Source organism: Eumetopias jubatus, unplaced genomic scaffold (assembly GCF_037043125.1).
Source record: "Eumetopias jubatus isolate StellerSeaLion01/CBP00866 unplaced genomic scaffold, mEumJub1_p1.0 scaffold_10, whole genome shotgun sequence".
Lineage (NCBI taxonomy): Eukaryota > Metazoa > Chordata > Mammalia > Carnivora > Otariidae > Eumetopias > Eumetopias jubatus.
Genome location: NW_028274816.1, coordinates 40115241 through 40143104, shown reverse-complemented (window position 1 = coordinate 40143104; position 27864 = coordinate 40115241). Strand labels below are relative to the sequence as shown.

General features: G+C 49.5%; 2 protein-coding genes across 2 annotated transcripts; one reads left to right on the top strand and one right to left on the bottom strand.

The window, feature by feature from the left end:
- Positions 1–65: 65 nt before the first annotated feature.
- LOC114200567 (uncharacterized) lies at positions 66–23254 on the bottom strand. Its single transcript, XM_088027559.1, has 6 exons — positions 23055–23254; positions 16170–16264; positions 15080–15222; positions 7864–7989; positions 437–569; positions 66–314 (listed from the first exon to the last, which is right to left on the bottom strand). Exons 1-5 carry the CDS (start codon positions 23124–23126, stop codon positions 463–465), a joined length of 543 nt encoding a protein of 180 aa, XP_087883685.1. The 5' UTR covers positions 23127–23254; the 3' UTR covers positions 66–314; positions 437–462.
- CENPBD1 (Putative CENPB DNA-binding domain-containing protein 1) lies at positions 23022–25973 on the top strand. The gene has a single exon (XM_028092704.2). The coding sequence runs from the start codon at positions 23952–23954 to the stop codon at positions 25578–25580; it is 1629 nt and encodes a 542-aa protein (XP_027948505.1). The 5' UTR covers positions 23022–23951; the 3' UTR covers positions 25581–25973.
- The last annotated feature ends 1891 nt before the right edge of the window (positions 25974–27864 follow it).

The window sequence follows — 27864 nt, the reverse complement described above, 5'->3', positions numbered from 1 at the left end:
GCCCCTCTGACTGGGGACCCCGTCCTCTAGGGCTGTGGTCTGACTGCCCAGATCTAAAACACCCGTTTGCTGTTACCATGTTTTAATTTGTTTTCCAGTGATTTTGGAAGGAGCTTTCCTAGCTGGGCTCTCCTGCAGGTGGCGCTTTGCAGTCCCCTCCTCCCGCCCCTGAGGAAGGGACACGTTCTCCTGCAGGCTGCCGGTGCCTTCCACAAACTCCTCATGGGTGGACTTCTCCGCAAAGGACCGGGCCCCAACAGCTCCACCATGTCGGCCTCCTCCAGCACCTCCGTCTCCAGCAGCGGCCTGCCCACCTAGAAATCACAGCTGCCTGTCAGTCAGCTGCTCCCAGAACAGCAGGCCCTGCCAAGGCAAACCCCAAACCCAACATCCCATGAGGATGGGAGTGCCCCAAGCCAGGACCCGCCCCACTCACCTTGTCCACCTGCTCTTGGCACCAGGTCAGCAGGTCCAGGTCCTGCTGACAGGCGGAGCTGATGGGAGCCGCACCTCCTCATCAATGGGCTGGGCAGTGGCCTCGCTGTGTGGCTTCTCCACCAGCATCTCGCCTTGTCGAGGGGGAAGTCAAAGGACACCTGTCCCAGCTTTTCACTCAACCCAAACTACACAATCTGGAAGTAAGGAGCTGGGGGTAAGCCTGGAGGGACTCAGCCATGCAGAGCCCCCCACTAGGATGGCTGCCCTTTACCTGGGCAGAGGTGCTCTGGGTGACCTTCCTCAAGGTCACAGGCACTGAACAGCCCCGGTGGTGATCTGCCCAAAAAACAGCTGCTCAGCCACCCTGTCCCCCCACCATCGTACACATGCGGTCAAAGAGCTGCTCCCGTGTGGACAGATACTCTCCCTGGGCAAACATGGGGCAGAGCCGAGCCCTCTACTCCAGGGGATGGTGGACACCTAGAAGACACAGGCAGGCAGTAGTACTCTGCTCACTCCCCACGCAGAGCTCTTGGCCCCTTCCAGGTCCCACCTATGGAATATCCCAGACCAATATGCCCTACTATGACCACTGGTCACAAGGGCGTGGGAGGAGAGGAGACCCCTGGGCCCCACCCAGGATTAGGTGGGTCCGGGTGGGGTCATCCCAAAGATTAACAAGGAAACCACCTCCACCCTATCAGTCCCAAGGAAGTTCTAGAGGAGCCATCCCACTGGGTCCAAAGCTTAGGAGTGAGGCAAGTTTAACATCAAACCTCGGGGGTGTCAGGTGGCCGGCATCCAGATCCCACCTGGAACCAACACCCCCCCCTTCTCCGCTACACATCCCTGAACAATCTTTGGAACCCAACTCCTAACCATTACATTCCTTGGGAAGGAGAAGAAGGGCTGCCACTGTGAATGTACTGTGCCCACACGACCAGAGACCACACACAATCCCCCGGGTAAGGTGAACAGTCAGACCGACCTTCAGCACTGGGTTGGCATGCTCTAGGACCCAGCCCACCACATGTCCAGCCTCACGGCAGGCCACGGTCGCCTTCTCACTGGGCTGCAGGACCTGCGTCTTCTCCTCAAGGCTTACACATCAAATTCTGCCAGTGAGAGGCAGAGGAGAAATGGACAGCTGGGAAGTGGGTGCCAAATCCCCCCCTCCACTCAGCGAATGCCGAGGGCTGGTCACAGCCTCTGTTGAGCAAGTACAGACTCACAGCCCGTCTGCCGCACACACACGCCTCAGGCCGTTTGGTGCCTGTCCCTCCACACCAGACACTATGCAGCCTTCCGCTCTGCAGGAACCCCACTCCCCAACGGGGAAGAGGGTGCCCCACCTCATGCACTTGGCAGGCAGCAGACAGCTTTAGGATCCACACCAGACACTATGCAGCCTTCCGCTCTGCAGGAACCCCACTCCCCAACGGGGAAGAGGGTGCCCCACCTCATGCACTTGGCACGCAGCAGACGGCTTTAGGAGGCCTGCTTTCAGCCAACATGATTAGCTATCTTCTCTGGCCTGCTCAGTGACCCCAGAAGCATGGAGACCAATGCCTCCTACACCCCCCTAGCTTACAGGTAGTCATCAGTACACAGAAAAGGCACCAACTCCCACTGGGCCCAGCTTTACGGCTGGTCAGCTCAGCAGAACGGCCAGGACAACCCTCCAGAAGCTGGAGAGACCTCTTGGGGTGCCCGACACTCCACAGTTGTCTATGCACGTTGTGCTTCACTAACAAATCAAGACAAAGCAGCACTGTGAACCTACCACTGGTTCTCACAGCCATGAGGATGACCACAAAGGGCAGCCACTAGCCACCGGTACACCGCCCTGATGTCCATCCCCGGGAAGGCACTCACTCTGGAGAGACCCTAAGCCACTGACCGCAGTTCCCTGAGCTGCTGAACTAGAGCCAGGAGAACAAGCAGGCATCGCTGTGCTAAACCATGCACACCAGCACCCACCCACCTTCCTTCAGAGGGCTGTCTTGGCACCTTCCACAAGGAAGAGCCTACGGAAGCCCCTCCTCCCATCTGCAATCAGCATCCAAACCAGGGCCTGATCCACTGCCCTGGAGGCCCCATCTCTCTCAGACTCTAAATGTAGCTCCAGACAGAGCATGAAAGCTATTGGCAGATTCCCAAGTCCCAAATTCTGGTCTGGAAAACTGACTATAGTTCCCGTGCGCTGAAGTAAAGCTCGGCCCCAAGAGCAGCGCCAGCAGGCCCCCCAGCTCAGCTCCGATGACCGTCTCAGCAGCCGGCTCAAGGTGCTTCCCCACAGCACAAGGACTCAGGTGGCAGCGGCAATCAGCGCTGCTTCCCTGCAGACACTAGAAACGTCAGCACCCGACCCCGGGAAAGAAAACCTGTGGACATCAGTGCCCAGGACTGCGCACTACAGGAAGAGCTCGACTACACGGACCAGAGCCAAACTAGGGAGCGGCTTTGTCAGTCACTATTTTGGGCCAAGTTTTTTGATTAAGCAACTTACTGAGATAGCGTAATTTATTTAACACAAAACCCATCATAAGTATATTCTTCAGAAACTTCCAGTAAATTTATCAAGTCATGTGCCTAGTGCCGTAGTTTCAGACGCTTCCATCCTCTATATAAGATAACCTGTGCCTGGGGCGCCTGGGTGGCTCAGTTGTTAAGTGTCTGCCTTCGGCTCAGGTCATGACCCCGGGGTCCAGGGATCGAGCCCCACGTTGGGCTCCCTGCTCAGTGGGGAGCCTGCTTCTCCCTCTCCTCCCTGCTTGCGTGTGCACACGCGCCTTCTCTCGCTCAAATAAATAAATAAATCCTTAAAAAAAAGACACGCTGTGCCTGATGTGGTTAGTTCCACTGCCCACCCCAGCCAACCACTCCTGTATTGTCTCCTTGCAGCTGCCTGTGAGGGACGTTTCATATACATGGAATCATACATGGAATGCCATGACCTTTGTGTCTGGCTTCTTTCACTTGGCATATTTGGAGGTTCATCCATATTGTATCATGTATCAGTACTTCATTTCTTTTTATGGCTGAATAATATTCCGTTATACGTACACACATTTTGTTCATCCATTCCTGCACTGATGGACATTTGGCCATAAACATTCACGTACAAGTCTTTGTGTGGCCACGTTTTTCAGTTCTCTTGGGTAGACACCGATGAGTGAACTGCTTGGTCAACTGTTGTATTTTATGTTCTGAAGGACAGCCAAACTGATGTCCACAGCCTGTTTCCACACGCCCACCAGCAACGTATTAGGGGTCCTGTGTCTCTGTGTCCCTGCCAACTCCTTTCTTTTATAGCCACCCTGGTGGGTGTGAAGTGCTATCTCATTATGGTTCTGATTTGCATTTTCCTAATGAATAACACGCGTTTTCTCACGTGACTTTTGGCCATCTGCATATCTTCTCTGGGAAAATGAATATTCTAGCCCTTTGCCCATTTTTAAATTGGGTTCTATGTTCTGGATTCTAGACCCTGATTTATCAGATGCAGGATTTCCAAATACTTTCTTCCACTGTGTACAGTGTCTTTTTATTCGCTCAAGTGTCCTTTGATACACGAAAGATTTTAGTTTTGCTAAGTCCAATTAATTTTTTCACCTGTTGCTTGTGCTTCTGATGTCCTATTTAAGGAACCACTGCCAAGACCAAAATCACAAAAATATGGTCTCCCATGGTCTCCTGTAAGCACTTTACAGTTCTAGCTCTTACATTCAGGTCTTTTATCCATTTTGAGTTAACTCAAAAAGTGCAAGGGTCCAATTTCATTCTTTTGTATGTGGATATCTCACTGTCCCAATACTTTTTGTTGAAGGAACTGTCCTTCCCCCACTGAATGGTCTTTACACCCTTGACAAAAATCAAGTCAGCAAAGATGTACGGGCTAGCGTCTGCAATCTGCGTTCTTGGATTCTGTTCTACTGGTCTGTTTACCCTTGTGTCAGTGGTCATGTTCTCTTTATTGGCTTGTGTGGCAAGTTCTGAAATAGGGACACGTGAGTCCTCCAACTCGGTCTCCGTTTATGAGACTGTTTTGGCTATTCGGGCCCCTTGCAGTTCCATGTGAATTTTAAGATCAGCTTTTCCATTTCTAGCTTTAGTAACTATACAAATGCTCTGCTCCTGTATATCTCCTTCCCTCCACACCTTTATAATCTTTTTTTTTTTAAGATTTTATTTATTTATTTGATGGGGGGGCGGAGCGAGAGCAGGAACACAAGCAGGGGGAGTGGGAAAGGGAGAAGCAGGCTTCCCGCCGAGCAGGGAGCCCGATGTGGGGCTCGATCCCAGGACCCTGGGACCATGACCTGAGCCGAAGGCAGGCGCTTGACTGAGCCACCCAGGTGCCCCCCTCCACACCTTTATGTCGTTACTGTCAAAGACCACAGCTTTCTACGTTATGTACCTATTAACACAGATCGTAACTATCGCTTTATACACTTGCCTTTAAGAATCTCATAGGGAGGGCGCCTGGGTGGCTCAGTTGGTTAAGCGACTGCCTTCAGCTCAGGTCATGATCCTGGAGTCCGGGGATCGAGTCCCACATCGGGCTCCCTGCTCGGCGGGGAGTCTGCTTCTCCCTCTGACCCTCTTCCCTCTCGTGCTTTCTATCTCTCATTCTCTCTCTCTAATAAATGAATAAAATCTTTAAAAAAAAAAAAAAAGAGAATCGCATAGGGAGGGGCGCCGGGGTAGCTCAGTCGTTAAGCGTCTGCCTTCGGCTCAGGTCATGGTCCCGGGGTCCTGGGATCGAGCCCCGCATCGGGCTCCCTGCTCCGAGGGAAGCCTGCTTCTCCCTCTCCCACTCCCCCTGCTTGCATTCCCTCTCTCGCGGTCTCTGTCAAATAAATAAAATCTTAAAAAAAAAATAAAATAAAATCGCTTAGGGAAAAAAAGGAGTTACACACCAAAAATGCATAATACTGGCCTTTGTGTTTCCCTGAACAGTGACTTGTACCAACGTTACTTCTTCCTATGGCTTCAAGTTCTGGGCTAGCATCCTTCCATTTCAGCCTAGAAGACTCTCTTTAGCGTTCCTTGTAGGGCAGGTCTAAACATAATGAACTACCTTACCTTTTCAGTATCTGGGGATGTCCCCATTTCCCCTTCATTCTTGAAGGGCAGTTTTGCCAGATGCAGAATTCTTTGTTAACAGCTTTTTCTTTCGGGACCTCAAACTCGTCACCCCATTGCTTTCTGGCCTTCGGAGTTTCTAACGAGCAATCGGTTGTTAGTCTCACTGAAGATCCTTTATACACTGTGTCCTTTCTCTCTTGCTGGTTTCAAGAGTCTCTTTCTTTGGCTTTAGCAGTTAGATTATAATGAGTCTCTGGGTGGATCTTTTTTTTTTTAAGATTTTATTTATTTATCTGACAGAGAGAGAGAACACAAGCAGGTAGAGTGGCAGGCAGAGGGAGAGGGAGAAGCAGGCTTCCCACAGAGCGGGGAGCCCGACACGGGGCTCGATCCCAGGACCCCGGGATCACGACCTGAGCCAAAGGCAGATGCTTAACCAACTAAGCCAACCTGGCGCCCCTCTCTGGGTGGATCTTAAGAGTTTACCCCTACCTGAAATTCACTGACCTTCTTGGAAATGTAGATTCATGTCTTTTATCCAATTTGGGAAGTTCTGAACTGTTACGTATTCGTATCTTCTCTCTGCCCCTTGCCCTGTCTCTTCTCCCTCTGGGACTGCCATACTATGTATGTTGACGGTGCCCCAAGTGACTCTACATTCTGCTCATTTTCCACTCTTTCTTCTTTCTGCTCTGCAGACTGGGTAATGTCATTAGGCCTATCTCCAAGTTCGCTGATTTTTTTCTTCTTCTGCTCACATCTGCTACTGGGCCACTCTAGTGAACTTTTCATTTCAGTTACAGTACTTTTCTGCTCTAGAAGTTCTGTTGGGTTACTTTTGATAATTTCTATTTCCTGACAAATTCTCTTTGTTGAGACAAACAGTTCTTCTGGTCCCCTTTGGCTCTTTGGGGATGCACATTTAGGACAGCTGACGTTGTCTTTGTTCTAGTAAGCCTGATGTCTCTGCTACCTTTGGGATGGTTTCTGTCCATTTCTTCCTGTGAATGAACCATACTTACTGTTTCTTTGTGTACTCTGTAATTTTTTGTTGACTCATTAGCCAAGTTTTAAAATGACCTTTTCTCTTTCACTTTCATTACTACATTCTAGTGCAAAGAATGAGCAAAAATGGTAAAAGGTAACTTACACGTCAGGTTCCCAAGGAACATCAGGTTCCCAAGGAACACCAGGTTTAAAATACCTGGATCACCCACACACACAGAGGGAAGGGCTGGACAGTAAAAGTGCCACAGTTAGCGCTTGGTTCTGTGGCTCCTGAGAAGGTGTCAGAAGTTCTTTTACTCCAAGAATTCCCCAAGTCCCCTTCTATGTGTGAGGACAGACAGACCATTCCCTATCCTTGCAACGCCGACCTTCACAAAGCCTGCGTCTGCCTCTCCGGGACAGCAGGATCCAGGTGATCAACCTGAGACAGGAGGGCAGCTCCATGAGGCGGCCTCCTAGGGACCCCGGGAGGCTGAGTCTGGGGAGTTGCGGGTCATCCCGCCGAGTCATCCCGGCGGCTGATGGGCAGCCTCTAATGCTAATCTGGGAAGAACAGAGCCTGGGAGGCCTATTCTAGTTTCTTATCTTTGGTGTGTAAGTGGACGTGGCAGTCACAAAGGGAGAGAGCAGAAAGCACATTCTTCGCAGGAAACAGACCAGGTCCTTCATGTGCCAGGCGGATGGGGTAAGAACGGCTCACTTATCACCCTGTCGCCAACAAGTGTACATTCCCACGTGTGACCTGACCTCGGCCCTGGCCCGGCAGTGGGCAGGACACCGGGGAGACAAGGGTCCACAGCACAATGTCCAAGGGATGGCAGGAGCTCCTCACAGTCATCATGACACATCCAAAGGGCTGCTGAGTAGGGGATAACCTGGGAGGGAAGCCTCCTGGAAAAGCCCTGAACTCCCCGTGTCTAAACCACCCTGGTAGGGAAATGAGTTTCCTAGTACAGGACCTTGGGTTTTAATTACAAAGAAAAGAGAAAAGCAAAGGAAGCTCCCATGTTGGGAGCTCAAGCCCAAGACTATAAAATGCAGCACAGCTCAGTTCAGTGGGTCTGTCCTCAGACATCAGTTCGGTCTCTGCAGCGAAAACTTACCAAGTCTAAACAGAATCAAACTAAAAATTCAAATGGGTACAAATCAGCTTTGGGGCTCATCATCTCTGAGGCCTTTAATTTGTCTCAACAGATTCAAAGTTCTAAAGAAAAAGGTGGACATTGCCAGGACTGAAGAGCACAACAGAAACCACCCGCCAATCACACGTGCCCACCCCCGCCCCCCCGCCCCACAGGCAAGAGGCCCAGCCTAGCCAACACTCACCCGTGAAGCCCGAAGTGAGCACCGCAAGCCTTCTTGCCAGGGCATCCTTAGAGAGGCTCCTGTCCAGCTTCAGCAGGCGCAGGTGGACCCTGACGATGGAGGACCTGCCTGTGACGTCAGGGGTGCCTAACAGAGGGAGAGAGACACAGGCAGACATGGCAAGGTCACCTGCAACCACTTTGCAAGGATAGCCTGGGGCTCCGGGCAGCATCCCTGCTGCGTCCATGCTTCACACTGTTATTCAACCAGGCAGCAATGACACAAATATCCCAAAGCTCACGTACACTCAGCTCCTGAATGCAGTAAAACACCTTCCTGACTATGCTGCCTCTGACCAACATCAAACCCATTCCCAGGGCCGGGACCCGACAGTGAGCAAGACGAGGACCGCCCTGGGCAGCAGGGGAAGTCCACACAGGATGGACGCTTTCTCACAAATGGAAAGGGCCAACTGCGTCAGTGCCCCAGCCACCTGCCGAGGTCTCCATCCAGCTGGCCCTGCTGGACTCACAGGGCCCAGGGAGCTGGACTGGTCCAGGGCGGGCCGGGCTGTGCAGAACAGGGATGCCCAACAGAGGAAATGCTGGTGCTCCCACCCACTTTCCCCCTGAATGTTTTGTCCCATCAGTCCTCTGAGATATCAGAACAGAATCATAATCTAATGAGAACAACTGTTGGACACTAAGTATGATGGAAGATTCTGGAAATGTTTTGGTCTGTGCAGAAAGAAAATAGCAGGTCTAACTGTTCATCCTCTGGAGATCTGCTTACAAGGCAGCCCTCAGCTGACTCTGGGACCTGAGGTTGGGGAGGGGCTCCCCCTATGCCTAAACTGTTTGTGCAAACAGTGGTTTATGCTGAGCACCTGCCTTCCTCCTGGGAGGCTGGGATGTTGGTACATACTGGGCACAGAGTGCCATGTGACCAGCCCCTGCTGAAAATCTTGGTCAGCCACAATGCCCACGTGTCGTCACAGCTCCATGCCCGGGAAATCAGCACCTCCTGCCCCGCCTCAGGGAGGCTGCAGCCGGCTTCCCTGGACTGTGCCCTTCCCTGCACAGATTTTGTCCTGTGTCTGTCATCAGCCATAGTCGTGGGTGCGACCACACGAGGTCCTGGGAGTCCTCCTAGTAAATCACCGCACCCAGGGTACTCTCTGCAACCCCAAAATGAAGATCAAAACTTGCCACAGGCCCAATGAAAGCTTCTCCAAATCTGAAGAGTGGCATCAACACCTAGACACTTCCAGTGAAACTTCAGCAGGCCTGACAAGCTACCAGACACACTTGGTTGGAATCACTTGGGAGGAAAGATATTTCTGTCCATGAGGCGGGCCTGTGCACCTGTGAGATTCTGGGTCAGCGAAGGTGGCAGGAGAGAGGCTCAGAGGAAGCAGCACAGGCTCCATCCACACCACCCTTGGGTGCCAAGGCCTATGCGAGGAGGGGCGGGGGAGTCCCTATCTAGCCGGTTCACCTCCCCAGGGGGCCCTCACCCCACATCCCTGCTAACCCCTCCTGCTGGTGGGGCGCCGACAGGGTGCACCGGCCCCTCATCCTATCGGAGACTCCTGGGGGCCGATGTTGATCCAATGTAGCTTTCTCCATTAAGTCTGCTGGAAAGCAGCCTTCCTAAAAACCTAATCATCAGGGATTCTCGCTGAGGCATTTCCAGAAACAAACGCAGAAGGAGGATCATGTGGTGTCTGCTGGTGCTGACTGGACAGGCCTGCTCTCAGCAGCTGTCACTGGTGAGCGTCTGCTCACCACCCATCTCCACAAGCATCTGGTTCAGTGTGTTCTCCTGCTTGCTCTGGCTTCCAAAGTGCCCTCAGCCTCGCTTCCTGCCAACTGCATCAATCTCATCAATAAATAAGGTACAAGGAGCGTCTTTTCAAGCCACTGCAAACATGTCATGAACCTGAAATAGGAATCCACATAGAGAGTTGGTTTTGCTACTGGTATGAAAACAAAAATGAGTGTTTGTTAACCCAAGTGTCTCCTCTGGAACCCTACCCTTATCTGGTATCTGTGGCAAGCTCTGTGCTTACTGCCAGGGGTCCACACAAAACCTGGGGCTGTCCGACTCAAGGACAAGCATCCACCTACCCTTGCTGGCCCAATGCCGACAAACATTTCCAGAAACTCTGACCCATTCACGGTGATGAAGGCACACTGGCCTCCCCTGTAGTCACTTTGGCAAGAAGCGTTTTGCCAGTACCAGGAGGACCAGTGAGCATGGCTCCCTGAAACAGAAAGGTGATGCCTGGTTCTTCAAGGGGACAGATGGAACCCAAAGAGAGTCTCATTTTCTATTTAAAACAGGTGACCTCTAGGCATCACTACCAAGATGATGCACCATAGTCTGACGTTTTCCTTTTAATATTTTCTGCTTAGAAAATTAATGCATGCTCACCATAAAAAGTTCAAACACTAGAGATATATGAAAGCTCATCCAGCTAAGCAGGTTATTTCTTCACAAAAGTTCCCAGGGGCAGGGCTTGCTGGATCAAAGGGTCTGAATGTTTATTTTAAGTTACTGTCAAACTGCTCTACAAAAGAGTGACACCGTTTCGCACTCCCACCAGGAAGAACAAGAGCCCAATCCCTCAGATCTGAGGCCACGGCGAGGAGTCTCCGCAGCTTCATGGCTAGCTGGTCTCAACAACAGAAACGCCGACTCATGCACTTCAGCCACTGCCCGGCCCATCTGTGGACCAGCACTCTTTCCCTGTCTGTGACCTGCCTTTTCCTATGCTGACTTAAGGTGTTTTGTTTTTGTTTTTGTTTTAAGATTTTATTTATTTATTTGACAGAGAGAGACACAGCAAGAGAGGGAACACGAGCAGGGGGAGTGGGAGAGGGAGAAGCAGGCTTCCCCCCGAGCAGGGAGCCCGATGCGAGGCTCAGTCCCAGGACCCTGGGACCATGACCTGAGTAGAAGGCAGACGCTTAACGACTCAGCCACCCAGACGCCCCTGACTTAAGATTTAAAATCACCAACTCACACTCTGGTAACACACCTCGGAGTTCATTTTATGGATTACCATTATGCCTGAAAACTGAAAAGAGATTTAAAGCGGGGAGCTTCTATTGCTCCATCTCTAGTCAAGGGTGCGGGTTAGCATCTGATTACCTCAAAGGGGACCATAGGATTTTTTTAAGTCTTTAAGAACAAAAACAAAATACTCACAAAAAGGTAGGGGAGAGAGAGTCACAGAACTCAAACCCACAACAAGGTGTCGGACCCCATGTCCCCATCAACGTGGATGCGGGATTCATAGTCCACTGTGGATCCATCTCCAGCCGTCGTGGGACCACACGCACAGCCGATTCTTCTAGAAGAGGAAGCACATGTGCCCATGTCTACTGTAGGTCGTTTTAGAAGTCATTGAACTTCACACCCAGGAGGAGCTGAAAAGCCCTGTGGGCCCTGACATCCTCAGCACCACACAGAATGACAGAGCCCCACCCCCCACCCCCCCCCGCAAGCCCGCGCCCAGCTGGGAGGGGGTCGCATCCAGGTGACCTGCCCACCCCGCCCACTTTCCACAGTACACACAAGCAGCTGGACATCCTGGAAGGGAAAGCCAAGCCATCCAACTGTAAAGCCACAGTGAACAGCAGCAGGGCTGGGTGCTGTACCTGTACCTCTGTCGCACACACATGCTTGCTGGCTAACACTCACCAGACTATAGACCAGAAACGGCACTGCCCACCCTCTAGTCCCCAAGCCCACAGTGGTCCATAATTTGTTGCTGGTGTTCAGAACAAACTATCCAGTGGCGACCACCCTATGGGGAGGAGCTGAAGAAAGCAAAAGCTCCTGCAAGGGTCACAGTCTACCCTAGGAGCTCTTCGCCTGGTCCACAGTCCAGGGACGACCGACGGGTTTGTGAGTCGATTTCCAATAAGATGCAAATCCTTCTGGGAAAAGGACTCCCAGTTTGTCAGGCCTCCAAAGGGTCCATGACACAAAAAGGCACCAGGAGACAGACCCAGCCGCCAGAATCACCTGGCTCTGCTTCCGCTATACAACAGCCTGACCCCCACCCACACCACACCTCCGTCCACAGCACGGTCAAGGGCTTACCATGAGGCATTTGTATCTGATCTCAAACCTTTTTACACAAGCTGTACTTGCTGTTTTAATTATGTAATTTAACATTATGTAAACTAATAAAACAAGAATTAGAAAAAAAGGTTGCTTCTTCAAAAACTAAGGTGAAGGCTTTGGATAATAAAGCAATAAAGGCAAATAGCTTAAAAAAAAAACCGTCAAACTGAGTGAGAAAACTCTAAGAATAAGAAAAACTCATAAAAATATAGAAGGTTCTACATTCAGTTTGCTTTGCTTCTAAGTTCTCACTTCATTTACAGGAACAAAACTGTACACGACACGTTTATGCAGGACATTTAACAAAAGATCCCCATCACTGGAACCAAATGGAAGGAAGGACCAGCCTCTAAATAAGAGACCAATAAAGGGCATAAGCTTGTGCCTTCAGTGAACACAAACATACCTCTCACATGGGTCCATACTGTTCCCAGGACTCTACAGTCTCACGGTTCAAAAAAGTAAACTCACTGTGGTTTCAATCAGGTAAGAGGATCGTCACCATTCTGCCCTGGCAAATGCTACTTCCCGTGATTACACACAATCTCTACAGAAAGCTAAGTGGTCTCGTGTCTGTCCACACTGGACCACGGTGAGGTCTCGCTCTAACCGGAAGCTCAGGGCACTACCACGTTCTCTGGAATTAATACCGTTGGAATTTTGGCTCCTAAGCCCTGACACTGCTTGGAGTCTTCAGGAAATTCACAAACTCCATAATCTCCAACGTGGCCTCTTCACACCCAGCTACATCCAAAAATCACATATCCACACCATTCTTCAAGATGCTGGCCGTTGTCTCCCCAGCACTGAAGAGGTCCCCTCGATGCCCGCCACGCCCAGCCCCCAGCAGGCCCTCCTCTCAGCACAGAGGAGGGTGCACACTAGGAGAAGGGCGGACACCAGGCTTCACAAGAGTGAGCTACAAGATCTAAGAAAACCACTTGTCAGTTCCCTCGGGAGAAAGGCTGTGAAGAGCAGACTGCTTTGAACCCTGGTTTTGCTATACAAGGGAGCAGTTTCCTTTAAAAAGGGGCAAAACCTGGGGACACCTGGGTGGCTCAGTCAGTGAAGCATCTGCCTTCAGCTCAGGTCACGATCCCAGAGTCCTGGGATAGAACCCCTCGCTGGGCTTCCTGCTCAGCAGGGAGTCTGTTTCTCCCTCTCCCCGCCCCCCTGCTCATGCTCTTTCTCTCTCCCTTCCTCTCTTGATCTCTCTCTCAAATAAAATCTTTTTTAAAAAAAATCCAAAGGCATGCAAACAACAGTCTTACACTAACTACAGTGCAGTCTTAGGTCCAGAGATGATTCAGGAAGCTTCTGTCCACCCAGCTGCAGGCACCACCAGAAAACAGTACCAGGGAGAATGAAAATGCAGTCCCAAAGGCCCACAAGCTATACCCAGCCATCTACAAGTAGACATGACCCTCTGGGAAGCTCTTCAAAGACACAGTTCAGGGGCGTGCCCCGTTTCATTTTGCTATTCACTTGCTCTCAAAAGCATCTCAAACCACTACAACACAGCTCCTTCTGGAAAGTAAAGACTCAGGGTTGTGTGATGAGGACGCGTTCCCAACTGTGGCATCTCATGACTGCCCCACAAAGCTCAACAGTCCCGTAGGACAGCCTAATACTCGTTAAAGAAAGTCCTCGAAGAAACTGAACACCCCAGCTTCTCTTCTACAACAGAGTCCCCAGACGGCAAGACCCCAACAACTCTCACATTCGTGAGACAAGAGCTGGGGGCAACCTCACAGCCCCCATCATGCTCTAATCTCTTGTTGTCTGGATCACTGCCCAGGTGACCTGTCTTACTTTCTCCAACATAGTACACTATCACCTGGGTGCACAGCTCAACGTGGAGAAGCCAGAGATGTAGGGTATAAAACAGGCAGGGAGGGTGAGAATAAATGTTCAACCTTGCTTAGTGCAGGATGGTGAGTTCCTTCTTGATACTTTCATTTATTTCCCAAATGTTTCTTGCCATAAGCATGAAATACACTTTAATTAGGAAAAACAGCAAAGCTATTTTAAATCAAAGATTGCTGCTTAAGTTTCAGGATACTGTAGTTTTTTATTCCCAAATAAGCCCTTCACAAAAGGCTATCTGTTCCAGATCATGGACTTGGAAATGTCTCAAGGGCTCAAAGGTGCCTGCACTGAAATTTACTTACTTCTGGGACATGCTAAGCTGTCATCAGGTGATCTCACAACAACTCAGGAGGGGCCGGGAGACAGTGCGGCACTCCCATGCTGGACTTCTCCAGCCCACACGCAAGTTCGTCTAAGTGCACAGGATCAGGTGCTTGGTCTGAGCCCAGAGAGAGGATGCCACCACTGTGCACCAGAGGGACTGAGCACAGGGCTGCGTGAGGCGAGCCGGGGAGGGAACACTCCACCCTTCAGTACTCCAGGCTGTCCTTAGAACAAGCATGTCACTGTCAGCCGTGCCAAACCTCGAGGGAACTCTGGAATCTGTCCAGAATGCAGACACAGGAGGACCCATCTCAGCCTCCTCTCCTGCGGGAAGCAGGCCCTTGGGAGGCAGGGGTGACGGCTGCCATTCCCCTCCCCTGTAGGGAGCAAGGGCCTCTCTGAGGAGACATGTGGGCAGACAACAAAGGCCTCAGCCATTGAGCCTGGTGGGAGACCATGGTTTCCTAGAAACATCATCACACAGAAGTTGTTCAGATCGTAACAGTGTGCTGTTTAGAGTAACGGGCAAAGGGGGAGCAAGTCCTCCGCTCCTCTGTAAGTTTACACTCAAGCCTGAGGAGCACTTCACCCAGGCTCAGCACTCCGGAGGACAAGCACAGAGCCTGGAGTTGACGGTTGGGCCCACCCTGCTCAGGGTCAGCCAGCAGGGCAGAACTCCACTTCAAAGCTAAGGAACGATGAAGTCAGGCCACGGTGTGAATGGGACGTCCCAGGAAGAAAGTGGGCGTGAGAGTGTTCAGTGAGGTAGCTCCTGGAAAAAGTCAAGTGTGTCTTGCCCAAACCCCAAGGCCAGGACTGCTCATGGTTAAAGCCTGCAGAGCACATGCATGAGCACCCACCACAGGCACCAGCTCCTTCCTGGGTAAAAATTATAAATTCCCCTCACCTGACCTCTCGGCAGGGAACACTGCACAGAGTGCTTCCAGGTGATTTCCTTCCCAGAATCCAGATGGAGAAAAATCCCATGGCAACACCTGCCCCCAAAACAGCCACACTGCAGCAACCCTTGTCATCCCAAGGGAACTCCTGCTGTGGGAGAAGAGAACACATTTTACGGTTAAATGAGGGTGGTTCCTTCATCAAACAGTGACTTCCTCCTTCAGACATCATGAAAGACATCATCCAAACACTCCCTCCTCCCACTCCACCGTGCAACCTCTGTGCGTAGTGAAGCCAGAACCAGTCCTGGGGAGGAAAGCCGCCTGCGTGGAAGCGTGAACACCACGAAAGCAGCAGCTCACCAGACCACCCAGGAGAAGCAGAACACCCACAAAGAGCCACCATTTCTGTGGTTATCTCTTCTCTGGGGCTTTTATTTACTTGTTTTATGTTCAGTTAGCCAGCATATAGTACGTCATCAGTTTTTGATATAGCGTTCAACGGTTCATTACCTGCATATAACACGCAGGGCTCATCACCACACGTACCCTCCTTAATGCCCATCACCCGGCCACCCTGCCCCCCCACCCCCCTCCCCCCTATAACCCTCCGTTTGTTTCTCCGAGTCCAGTCTCTCCTGGTTTGTGCCCCTCTCTGATTCTTCCCAGTCAGGTTTCCCTCCCTTCCCCTGTGGTCCTCCGCACTATTCCTTATGTTCCACATGTGACTGAAACCGTATGGTAATGTCTGGGTCTTTTAAAATTCAGATGGAGGAGCACCTGGGGTCTCAATCAGTTAAGCATCTGCCTTCGGCTCAGGTCATGATCCCGGGGTCCTGGGGATCGGGCCCCACGTCAGGCTCTCTGCTCAGCGGGGAGCCTGCTTCTCCCTCTGCCTCTCCCTCTGCCTGCCACTCTGCCTACTTGTGCTCTCTCTCTCTAATAAATAAATGAATTAAATTAAATTAAATCTAAAAAAAAAAAAAATCTGTGTCAGCTTGCTCCAAAACAAGCGGGAGGACGCAAAGCCTGAGGATGACAGTGCTTCCTTGGAGAAGGGACAGGCTGTCTGGGTCTAGTCCTCAGATGCCCACAAACCTTCTGCATCCGTCTCCACCAGGCGAAGTCACCCTGCTTTCCTCCTCTCTTGCCTCCGTCTGCTCCAGGCCCAGCATCCTTCGGCTCACTGGTTCCTAAGAGAAAACAAAGTCTGACCTCAGAAAACAATAATTACAACTTCCCAGAGAAAGAGGATTCAGAGAAGAGAAAAATGCCTCCCACCATACACTTTTCCTAATACTGGTGCCTTCTGGAGGGAAACAGGGAGCAGGGACGAAGAGGCTGGGCAGAGCTGAAACGTAACAGCAGCTCGTCCTGAAAGCTAGGAGAAAAGCCTGCTGTGCCCGTCTCAGGTCAGGGCGCAGGTTAGAGTGGTAGTAGCTGCCAGACCAGACCGACCCCAGACAAGAAGGAAATTCAAAACAATTTCTTAAAATCACCACAAAATCACCAGCGATTGGTACATACATGCCAGGCAGGACCCAGGGGGCATTACTTCTACAAAACGGGTCCTTTGTACACTCTTGCTTCTGATGCCCCCAAATGCTCTGCCCTGCCTAACTCACCTTCTTAGAGAAAACAACAGATACCACTGAGAAGTAGCTTCAGATACATGTAAAATTCTTCAAATTTCACCTTGCTGGCTCCAAACCTGAGCCTACTAGCAAATCTTTCTTTCCTCTCAGGTTAACAATCACCTTTCCATGCCAGTAAATGGGGCAAAGGAAGGAAGAAAGCAATGAGGCAGGCTGACATGGGTGGACCACCTACAGAGGTCCGCTTCTCAAGAAAACCAGAATGCATGCCACCTGCTCTTGGACACAATCCCCCCCATTCTCCTCAGAACACTGTGACCCAGAGTCTAGATGACTGAATCCAGCCCTGTAAGCCTCCTCCTGCAACACACACAGTTCAGATGACACACATCCAGCACTGTAAGCACCCTTGAAGGCCCCCACCCCACCTTCTGTCGGGTGCAAAGTATGTTTTGGGGGAGATGGGTCTGATTCAGGACATGCCCACCCAGGGTCGAATGCCCCCATTTTCTCCAAGTACAATCTAAGGATCAGGAGGCTTGAACAGTCCTAGAAAGCCGCACACATCCAAAGAAAAACTCCCTTCCCCATGTAACTACATCAGTACATTTCCGGTTAAAATTTCTAAGAGGTGCTTTTGCACACACAGTTTGACCTATGTGAAATTCAATTTATAAGAAGTATACATTTGGCCCTCCCGGTCCAGAGCTCCAACAACACTTGGAATTTCCGAGGTGGTAAAGGGATCTTTCGTTACTCATATCAAGCCTCTTCCAACCACACTTGAGTCTGTGTTAATGACCGGACTTTTGGAAAACCCCTCAGGATGGAAGCTGGTTGCCAAGAGAACCAACCATGTGATTAGAGGGTTTGAACTTTCATCCCCACCCCTAACCTCCAGGGAGGGGAGGGGACTGGAGCCGAAATTAATCACCAATGGTCAATGATTTAATGAATCATGCCTATGCAATGAAGCCTCCATATAAACCCAAAATATCAGAGTTTGGAGAGCTTCTAGGCTGGTGGACAAGAACGCACCCATGTTCTATGCCAAACTTCAAGGGGACAGACGGTCCTATCCTGGGGACCCCTCCAGACCTCACCCTTCACATTTCTTCATTTGGCTGTTCATTCATATCCTTTAACATCCTTTATAATAAACTGGTAATCTAGTAAATACACTGGTTTCCTGAGTTCTGCGAGGCGCTCTAGCGAATTAATGGAACCCAAGGAGAGGGGTCGTGGGAACCTCTGATTCACAGCCAGTCAGTCAGAAACACAGGTGACAACTTGGACGTGGAACCAGCGTTTGAAGGGAGTTGGGGGGGGGGGCAGTCTTTCAGGACGGAACCCTTAACCTGTGGAATCTGATGCTAATTCCAGGTATAGAGTGTCAGAACTGGGTTAAACCGGAGGAGACCCAGCTGGTGTCCCAGAATTGCATGGCGGGGAAACACACCCCCGACCCACAACACGTACACGTTTGTGACCAGACTCAGTGCAGAGGCACACAAAAATTCATTTTTCCATAAGAACCTGGGAAAGTAACCCAAAACTTAGGGAAAAAAATCGTTCCCCTGGGGCACCTGGGTGGCTCAGTCATTAAGCATCCTGCCTTTGGCCCAGGTCATGATCCCAGGGTCCTGGGATTGAGCCCCGCATCGGCCTCCCTGCTCCGTGGGAAGCCCGCTTCTCCCTCTCCCAATCCCCGTGCTTGTGTTCCCTCTCTCGCTCTCTGTCAAATAAATAAATAAAATCTTTAAAAAATAAAATAAAAAAATAAAGTATGAGTTAGAAATAATGTTATTTAAAAAAAAAAAAAAATCGTTCCCCTGAGTAAGGAAAAGGTGGTCTCACAGAGCTTCTGAGGCCGATCCATCCATGACAAGCCCCAGGACAAACAAGCCACAGTCGTGCCCCTTCCCATTCACACCATTCCAACAACCCACACCAAAGCCATGGAAGCCCGAAGGCCTAGGTGACCCAGGAATGGACAAACATATTACAGGATAGAGTAAAAATCTGTATATTGTAGCAAAGCATGTAAACACACCTCCTTGGGCCTCTTCCTATTCCGCAAGCAGGAGACATTTCAGAGAAGAAACACACCTGGTAAATACTCACTTCACCAATCCACATCACCAAACTCTGAGGCTTGGGATCTGAACGAAGAAGGGGGTGAGTCGGGAGAGATGGCGACGACACGCAAGGGCCTGCCTGCTGTCACCTCCCAAGGAGATGAACCCCTAAGGTAGTGAATGCCTTAAAAACATAAAACTCTGAAAGTCTGATTTGTCAAACTGACCCTTGTACCTCTTCTCAGAGTTATTGGGTTTTCTAAGTCTCCCTTTCGTCTACTCTTAAAGAACTTCTCAAACCCTTAAGGACAAAATGATGAGGTTCTCAAACTTTAAAAGCACACATCACACTCAGATAAGCAACCATACCGTCAGACCAAGAAAGAAAGTAACAGAAATCAGTTTCTCTCCTGACTTCTGACTTGGTACAATCAACATGCACCTACAAGCCTCACACACAGGGTCTCCAAAGGGACACAGAGCACTGAGCATAGTCCTACCCTCGGCTAGGAGGGGCAGACGTGCTCCAAGCTAACTGCAGTCTGCACATCATCTGTTCTGATTTCCAAAAATGAGGCTCAGGGCGCCTGGGTGGCTCAGATGGTTAAGCGTCTGCCTTCGGCTCAGGTCATGATCCCAGGGTCCTGGGATCGAGTCCCGCATCAGGCTCCCTGCTCCTTGGGAGCCTGCTTCTCCCTCTGACTCTCTCTCTCTCTCTCTGTCTTTCATGAATAAATAAAATCTTTAAAACAAAACAAAACAAAAAAACAAAAATGAGGCTCAGCTTGGGTGCACTCAGACGTGTAAAAACAAAGTTTTGTTCTCACATATCCCAAAAGATTCACCTAGAAACTTCCTTCTGAAAGAGTTTCTCTTCCACTGTCCTATCAAAACCATAAAGACTGGAGAAGGTGCTAGAGTGACCCAGAAATGGCTCAATACAGAAGCTAGACAAGGGAGAAGCATAGGGTATCCTGAGTCAGCACACACCCTGTCACCTGGTTCCCTCGCTATGGGGGAAACACTGAGGAAGTCTCACTCAGTTCCTGTGAACATTATGCTAGTGATCGTAAAGAAAAATAGGTACCTTTGGGTGGTTTTGAACACAGCCACTGAGAAAATTATTTAAGTCTGGCCCGTAGAGCCAGTGACTGAACGCAGATCCCCTGGAAGCACTGAAAGGGGAGAGAGGATTAGCTTCTTCTGCAATTTAATGGGACATTTTCTCATAAACGAATTACAGGTGGGAAGGGACAGGATGTGGGCTGAAGTATGAGCTTGCTGCCTTTACTTAACCGCTTAAACGTCCCATTAAAATAGGATTCAAACAGGATAAATGGGAACTAAATTCACCACAGAAACACAAAGAATTTGTACAGCTATTGCTTCAACCACCCCCCCAATTCTACAACCATTTCTTGCCTGAGGCAATTTTGGTCACCGAAACCATTATAGTCTCAAAACAAACATGATTCTAAGATTAAGTCATGCAGATTTAAAAACCAAAGAATACTATAACTTATCTTTGATCAACCAAAGGTTAATGTTTTGTCAGGCTAAAGAAGGCAAGCACTTTTCCAGATCCTGTATTTTCTTCAATCCTCAAAAAGGAAAATGCCAGTTTTTACCATAAATTAACAATATTTAACATCAGTTGAGGGCAAAACAACTTAAGTTTTTCACTATTATAGGTCAAAAGCCCTTAGGACAAAAACAAGCACAAGAAAGGGGCACCTGGGTGGCTCAGTTGGTTAAGTGTCTGACTCTTGATTTCAGCTCAGGTCATGATCACAGGGTCACGGGATTGAGCCCCTCATCGGCACTCAGCATGTAGTCTGCTTGGGATTCTCTCTCCCTCTGCCTCTGCCCCTCCTCCCACTCACTCTCTAAATAAATAAACAAATAAATAAAATCTGGGGGCAAAAAAAAAAACCCAAACCACAAAAAACAAAAACCAGAGAGAAATCCAAACAGGGAAGATTAGAAAGGAGATGCAGCGAGTAAGGGTGATGAGGCCACTGGAACTTCTGCACCATGAACAAAACTGCCTGCAGCAGCAAGTCACTGCGCACAACAACAGGACCAGAGCCTGATGCAGAAGGAATCATGAAACCATGAAGGCATCATGAAGGCGTGTTACTGTAATGGGAAATCTAGACAAAGAAGAACAGAGGTGGGTGCTCCTCTGTCACCTCCTCCAGTCCTCACCACCCATCCTACGAAGGCAGGTACTACTAGGCCCACTGCAGAGGTGGAAAAGTTTAGAGTGCCTGAAGCAAGACAAGCCGGAGCTGGAGGTGTATGAGGAGAAACCAAACCTCCCAGGTTTCTACAGCCCTGGAGGTGCTAAGTACTGCCGTTCAGGCATCCAAAACTTGATAAAATACCAACTCCTTTATTTCAATTCATAACTTAATGCTTTTCTGATTTGGGTTAGGGGACCACATTAGGTCAGATGCAGCTCTCGGGGACACAGTCTACCATCTGTTCTTGCTGTTCAGTTCAGATGACCTTTTTAAATCGGTCTTTGCATAGGCAAAGCCAAGATGTCAGGTTGGGCACAGCAAGCCTCCCTTCAACAGGCAAAGCACCACTGTCCTTCTCTTCCAGTCAGATCATCAGTCAGGTTACCCCGGTGTCTCAGACTCACACAAACGCAAACCCATCAGGCACTGGCTAATTCAATCTGCTAGCAAGCTTCTACTCCACGGCTCACTTCCCTCACCACTCACCTATCCCACCTAAAACAACATGACATTTACCCCTCTCCATTCCCTTCTCGTTTTCTACTTCCCTTGTTCTGCTTCCTTTTCCTTCATACCTCATTTAACCACCTAACACGCCATGACTTGCTTGTTGTCTGGTTCTCCTCTTGCATAGCAGGGACGGTGCAGCAAGATCACCGAATGAGAAAATAACTGCACGGAAGCCTCCGGAACATAAGCTTCCCTTGAGGGTACATCTTTTCACTGTAAAGCAGATTGTGACTACTTCTCCAGCTCTTGCATGTCCTCCCTCTTCAGTCTGCAAATAAAGCACAGCAGCCCATGAGGCATCCTGTTCACCATGGTATCTCCAGCTTGTTGATCCTCAACAACGAATGACCCAGTCTGGGGAAAGAAACTCAAACATCATCCAAGTTCCTTCATAACTAAAACCACCGAGGTCCATGGAAGTTCAGTGGCTCGTGACACACTTGTGCTGTACATCAGTTACTGACTTCCATTGTGTGTTAATAACCAGAACAGCCCTCTGCAATGCTGAGATGCCACAGGCAAAAGGCTCCATTTTCACTGGTATTTCTAGAAACAAACTGACTTGCAACATCTCCAAAATGAGTAGGGATGAAAGAGAAAAGTTCATTACTAAAAACAGGACAGAAGATGAATCCATGAAATCCTTCTTCCTCTTTCACTACTGTCTGAAAACCACCAAACTTTTCTTGGATCAAAATTCAGACACTCCATATTTGTGCATTAGAAAAAAATTAAGTCCATGGGATCACTGCCTCCTGGGATGTATCAATCAATACAGAAATAGAACAGGGGCGCCTGTGGTTCAGCAGCAGAGCAATCGACTATCGGTTTCGGCTCAGGTCATAATCTCATGGGTCCTGAGATGGAGCCCGGCCTGCCTCACCCTCCTCACTCCGCGGGGCATCTCCTCGAAGAGTCTCTCCCTCTGCCTCTCCCCCTGTTGTTGCTCTAAAATAAATAAATCTTTTTTTTTTAGATTTTATCTATTTATTTGAGATAGAACAGGGGCAGGGGAGCAGAGGGAGAGCGAGAAGCAGACTCCCCTCGGAGCAGGGAACCGGATGGGGGGCTCGATCTCAGAACCCTGGGACCGTGACCTGAGCTGAAGGCAGACCCTTAACCGACTGAGCCACCCAGGCGCCCCTAAAATAAATAAATCTTTTTAAAAAAATAGAACAAGTTAAAACATGGAACTCTATTTCATACCATCTAGCCCCAGGGAAGGCATACAGCACGTAAGTATTTACAAGTGAAGGCACTAGAGCAGGACGGACCTTAATTGCAAGGTGAGGGAAGCCCCTGGCCAGTTCTGATCTTACAGTAGCCCTTCTATAAAACGGCGCTTTCCGGCAGGACCGGTTTAAGCGTTACAAGGCGGCCGCCGGGCAGGCAAGGCGGTGGTCGCCGCCGCCAAGCCCCGGTCCTCCGTTTCCCCCGCCCCCACGCCGTGACATCCGGCCCAGCCGGATGGCGTCACCGCGGCGTCGAGCACCGGCCCCGCCCCCGCCCCCGCCCCCGCCCCGGAGCACCGGCGGGCAGAACCTCCCCGCTCACCTGCCGGCTGTTCCGCCGGGGGCCCTTACGCCTGTCCTGGCCGTCCTGCCGCCTCTTGGGCCACCGCCGCATCTCCACAGCACAGCGAGCGGCCCGGCCGCCGGCAGCCGCCACCAGCGGGTGAGACAATCCCGGGCCCCGACCTCGCGCCGCTCGAGCGCGCGCAGGCGCAGAACAGCGCCACACACCCGAGCCGGTCCCTGCGCGCTCCGGAGACCTCGCGCGTGCGCACTAAGGACACGGCGCCGGCTCGGGACCTCGCCGTGGGTGTCGACCCTATCACCTGACTTTTTAAGGCTCGGAACGTGCGCGCTGTCTTCTTACCCAGGCGGTGGAGCATAGAAATCCCAGCGACCGGCTCGGGGCCCAGATGCTCTGTCGACTGATTTTAAGTCGGGCACCTCCAAAGACACATACTTCCCGGGTCCTCCATGGGAAGGAAGCGGCTAGCGGGAGCGCACGCCAGCCCCCGCTCCGTCCCCCTCCGCTGCCGCGGGCGCCCCTCGGGAGCGGCCTTCCCGGCTGGACTGCTGCTTCCGTGACCGTCGCGAACGAAGGCACTGACTCGGGGTGTGCCGGGCAGCATTATTCCCCTTCACGGCCTTGTTTTCTGGATCACAGAAACCGGCGCCGGCTGTAATGTTCCTGCAGAGGTGCTGTCCGGGGATTGGACGCCCTGACCCCGGGGGCCCACGCTGCCTACCTTCCAGTCGAGCAGGAACCAGCCGGTTTCTGCGACAGCGGGGCCGGCCGGCCTTTCCTGACCTTTTCACGTCTCCGGCCTGCACCTCCTGGCAGCCACCTTTTCTCTCCCATGTTTTGCAACGGAGCATAGAGTAGCTGTGGGCCATCTTGCACATGAGACTGCTGTGATTTTATTACATTTTGGAGGCAAAAATGCCTGGGAAGAGGTCCCTGAATGTAGCGGTCTTCCCAAGTGCCAAAAGGGAACGGAAAGCAATTACCCTCGACATAAAATTGGAAGTGTTAAGACGATTTGAAGTGGGTGAAAAGCTCAGCCAGATCGCAAAGGCCTTAGGCCTCGCTGTTTCTACAGTGGCTACAATCCGAGATAATAAAGAAAAAATCAAAGCGAATTCACAAATAGCTACTCCTTTGAGAGCCTCCCGGTTGACTCGCCATCGAAGTGCAGTCATGGAGACCATGGAGCGCCTGCTGCATGTGTGGCTTGAAGATCAGAGCCAGAGAAACGTGCCCCTGAGTGTCACCATTATTCAGGAGAAGGCTAAGAGTTTGTTTGATGACCTACAGCGTGAAAGAGGAGGAAGCTCTCAAACAGAAAAGTTTAGTGCAAGTAAAGGGTGGTTTGTGAGATTCAAGGAGCGCCATTGTTTGCCCCACTTCAAGATGAACAGCACAGCTCCTGGAAACAAGGATGTATATCCAGAAGTACTGAGGAGCATCATTGAAGAAGGTGAGTACACCCCTCAGCAAGTTTTTAATGTAGATGAGACAGGGCTGTATTGGAAGAGAATGCCTGAAGGAATGTTTATTTCTGTGGAAGAGCAAGCTGAGCCAGGTTTTAAATCTTCCAAAGATCGCTTGATGCTGCTTCTTGGTGGTAATGCAGCTGGGGACTTTAAGTTGAAGCCCTTACTGGTGTACCACTTGGAAAATCCCAAGGCTCTGCAAGGGTACTCCAAGCCCAATTTGCCTGTGATTTGGCGCTCAAACAAAAAGGCATGGGCAACCAGGAGCATCTTTCAGGAATGGTTCACATACTTCTTTTGCCCTGCCGTTGAAAAGTACTGTGCCCAAAATCATCTCACCAACAAAGCATTGCTCATCCTAGACAGTGCACCATGCCACCCAGTAAATCTGGGTGATCTGTCTGATAATGTAAGAGTGGAGTATCTTCACAGCAGTACAGCTGACTCAGTCCAGCCCATGGGTCAAGGCATAACCTCTACCTTCAAAGCTCATTACGTGAGAAGAACTTTTGAGCACATTCTAGAAGCAACAGATGGAGAGGATACAGCCATGATCAGGGAGTTTTGGAGAAACTACAGCATCATGGATGCTGTAGACAACATTGCAGTAGCTTGGGAGGAGCTCAGACCAGCAACAATGAACAGTGTGTGGAAGAAGATTTGGCCAGAGTGTGTTCAGTTCCAGAGTGTTTCCCAAACAGATAACATTGCACAGCTTCAACAAAATATTGTAACCCTTGCCAAGAATGTGGCTTTTGAAGAGGTTGTAGAAGCTGATGTGGACCAGTTGCTGAGGTCCCACGAGGAAGATCTCTCAAATGAGGAGCTGATGCAGCTGGAACAGGAGCCTGCAGGAGAGGAGGAGAGTGAAGATGCTCCACCTGCCCTGCGCCAGTTAACCACAGGAGAGCTGTCAGCAGCCTTCTCACATTTCGAGGCAGGCTTGCAAGTCCTTACCAGTAACAGCCCTGATGACGAGTGGAAACTGCAAGTTTCAAGAGCAATCAATGATGCAATAAACTGCTACAGGGACCTGTACAAGGAGAAAAAGCGACGCTCAAAGCAACTCTCTTAGGTCAGTTTTCAGTGGTGTAACCAAACGTTCATCAAAATACAGCCAGATGCAACAAGATGACCTCAAGGGATGAGGCCTAGCCAAGGCTCTCTACTTCCAAGATGCTTTACAACTCTGTTTCTGGTATTTTCATTTTGACACTTGAGAATATCAAATTTTGTCATTAAAGTTTCATTTAAATATGTGCTTTAGGGGCGCCTGGGTGGCTCAGTCGTTAAGCGTCTGCCTTCGGCTCAGGTCATGATCCCAGGGTCCTGGGATCGAGCCCTGCATGGGGCTCCCTGCTCCGCAGGAAGCCTGCTTCTCCCTCTCCCACTCCCCCTGCTTGTGTTCCTTCTCTCACTGTGTCTATTTCTGTGTCAAATAAATAAATAAAATCTTAAAAAAAAAATACGTGCTTTAGAATAATTGCATGCAAGAATACTCAGGAAAATATTTCTTTAAAAAGAGAAAACTGCAGAGAGGAGACTATAAAGCTTCTGTGATTAAATCAGTGCAGTAGTTAGACCTGTGGAATAAGATAGAAAGCCCAGAGGTTTTGTTGTTTTTTTTTTATGGTGCGAGACAACTGGTTAATCATTTGGAAAAAGATAATATTAGATCCATGCCTCACATCATACATAAGAATGAACAAACAGATCAGGGATCCAAAAGTAAAAAATGAAACCATATGAATACTACAGAAACACATAGATGAATGCCTCTTTGACCTGGTTGCTGGGAAATTTTCTTACTTAAAATCCAGATGAAATAAGAAAAGTTAATCAATTTGACTATAGAAAAATGTAACAAAAGAACTTTTCCAACGGGGGAACATCACTACAAACAAGGTCAAAAGCAGTTGACCAACTGAAAGAAAATATTTGTAACATAATATCCCTGATATGTGAAGAACTCTTAGGATTAAGAAGAAAAAAACAAAAATGAAACCGGCAAGGGGACAAAGGGTATAATTCACAAATAAATAAATTAGATCTTGAAGCATATGAAAAGTTCAGCCTCGTTCATAATTTGAGAAATGCATATTAAAGCTACACAGAAAACACATCTCGCTAGATTGGCAAATAGAAAGTATGACTACACATTCTGTTGGGGAGGCTCTGGGGTAACAGGCACCTCATACATTGCTGATAGGGAAGCAAATTGGTATAACCCTTATGGAGGGGCAACTAGACATTCATAAGAAACAGATTTCTTTTGATTTAACAATCCCACTATTAGGATTGTACCCCGAAGATATACCTCCAACAAAAGAAAACGCATGTGCATAGATTATTTGTTGTATCCTTGTTTGTAACTGCAAAAGTGAGGAGACAGCCTGAATATTCATCTACAGAAGAGTGTTCAAATCTGAAATGACTGTTATACACAATGGACTATAATCTAGATGTAGGTGATGAAACACTAATAAAAGAGGAAGAAAGGGTGGGGAGTGGTTTACAGGGAATACTATTAATTGGAAAAAGCAACACACAAGACACTAGTATGCTGCCGTTTTTGTGGAAGAAAGGGAAGGAAAGGAAATATATATGTATCTTACTCATTTTTGCAAAAAGAAACAGGAAGGAGAAACCAGACTAAAGAGATTGGTTACCTGGTAGGGGGAAGGAGTGGAAAGGAGCAAAGGAATGAGAGGGGAGGGGGATATCTGACAGGCCTTTTATAAAGTTTTCTTTCTTTGAAGGGGCACCTGGGTGGCTCAGTCAGTTAAGCATCTGCCTTCAGCGTGGGTCATGGTCCCGGGATCAGGCATCGCATCGGGCTTCCTGCTCAGCGGGGAGTCTGCGTCTCCCTCTGCCCGCCGTGCTCCCTGTTCGTGCCCTCTCTCTCTCTCTCTCTCAGTCAAATAAATAAAATCTTAGGGAAAAAATAACAATTAGCTTGTGTTTTTTAAAGGTATCCATGTCATGCACCCTTCCAAAATAAAAACGGCTAAATATATGTAGCAGCTGAATGGCAAAATCTGAATAAATTTTGTTGTAGATTCTATGATACCATGTTGGTGTTAATTTCCAGGGATAATTGAACTGTGGCCATGTGATGTCATTGCTTGGGAGGAACAGACACAGGTATTTAAAGGCAAAGGGGCATCACCTCTGCAACTTACTGCCAAATGGTTCAGAAAAAGAAATGTGCATATGTGAAGAAAGAATATAGCAAATGGGGCAAATGTTAATATTTAGGGAATCCAGGAGATGAATAAATGGGAATGTTTTTGCAGTGTTTCTGTAAACCTAAGTTTGTCAAAATATAAATGGTAAAAATACTATTGCATCACCTGAAA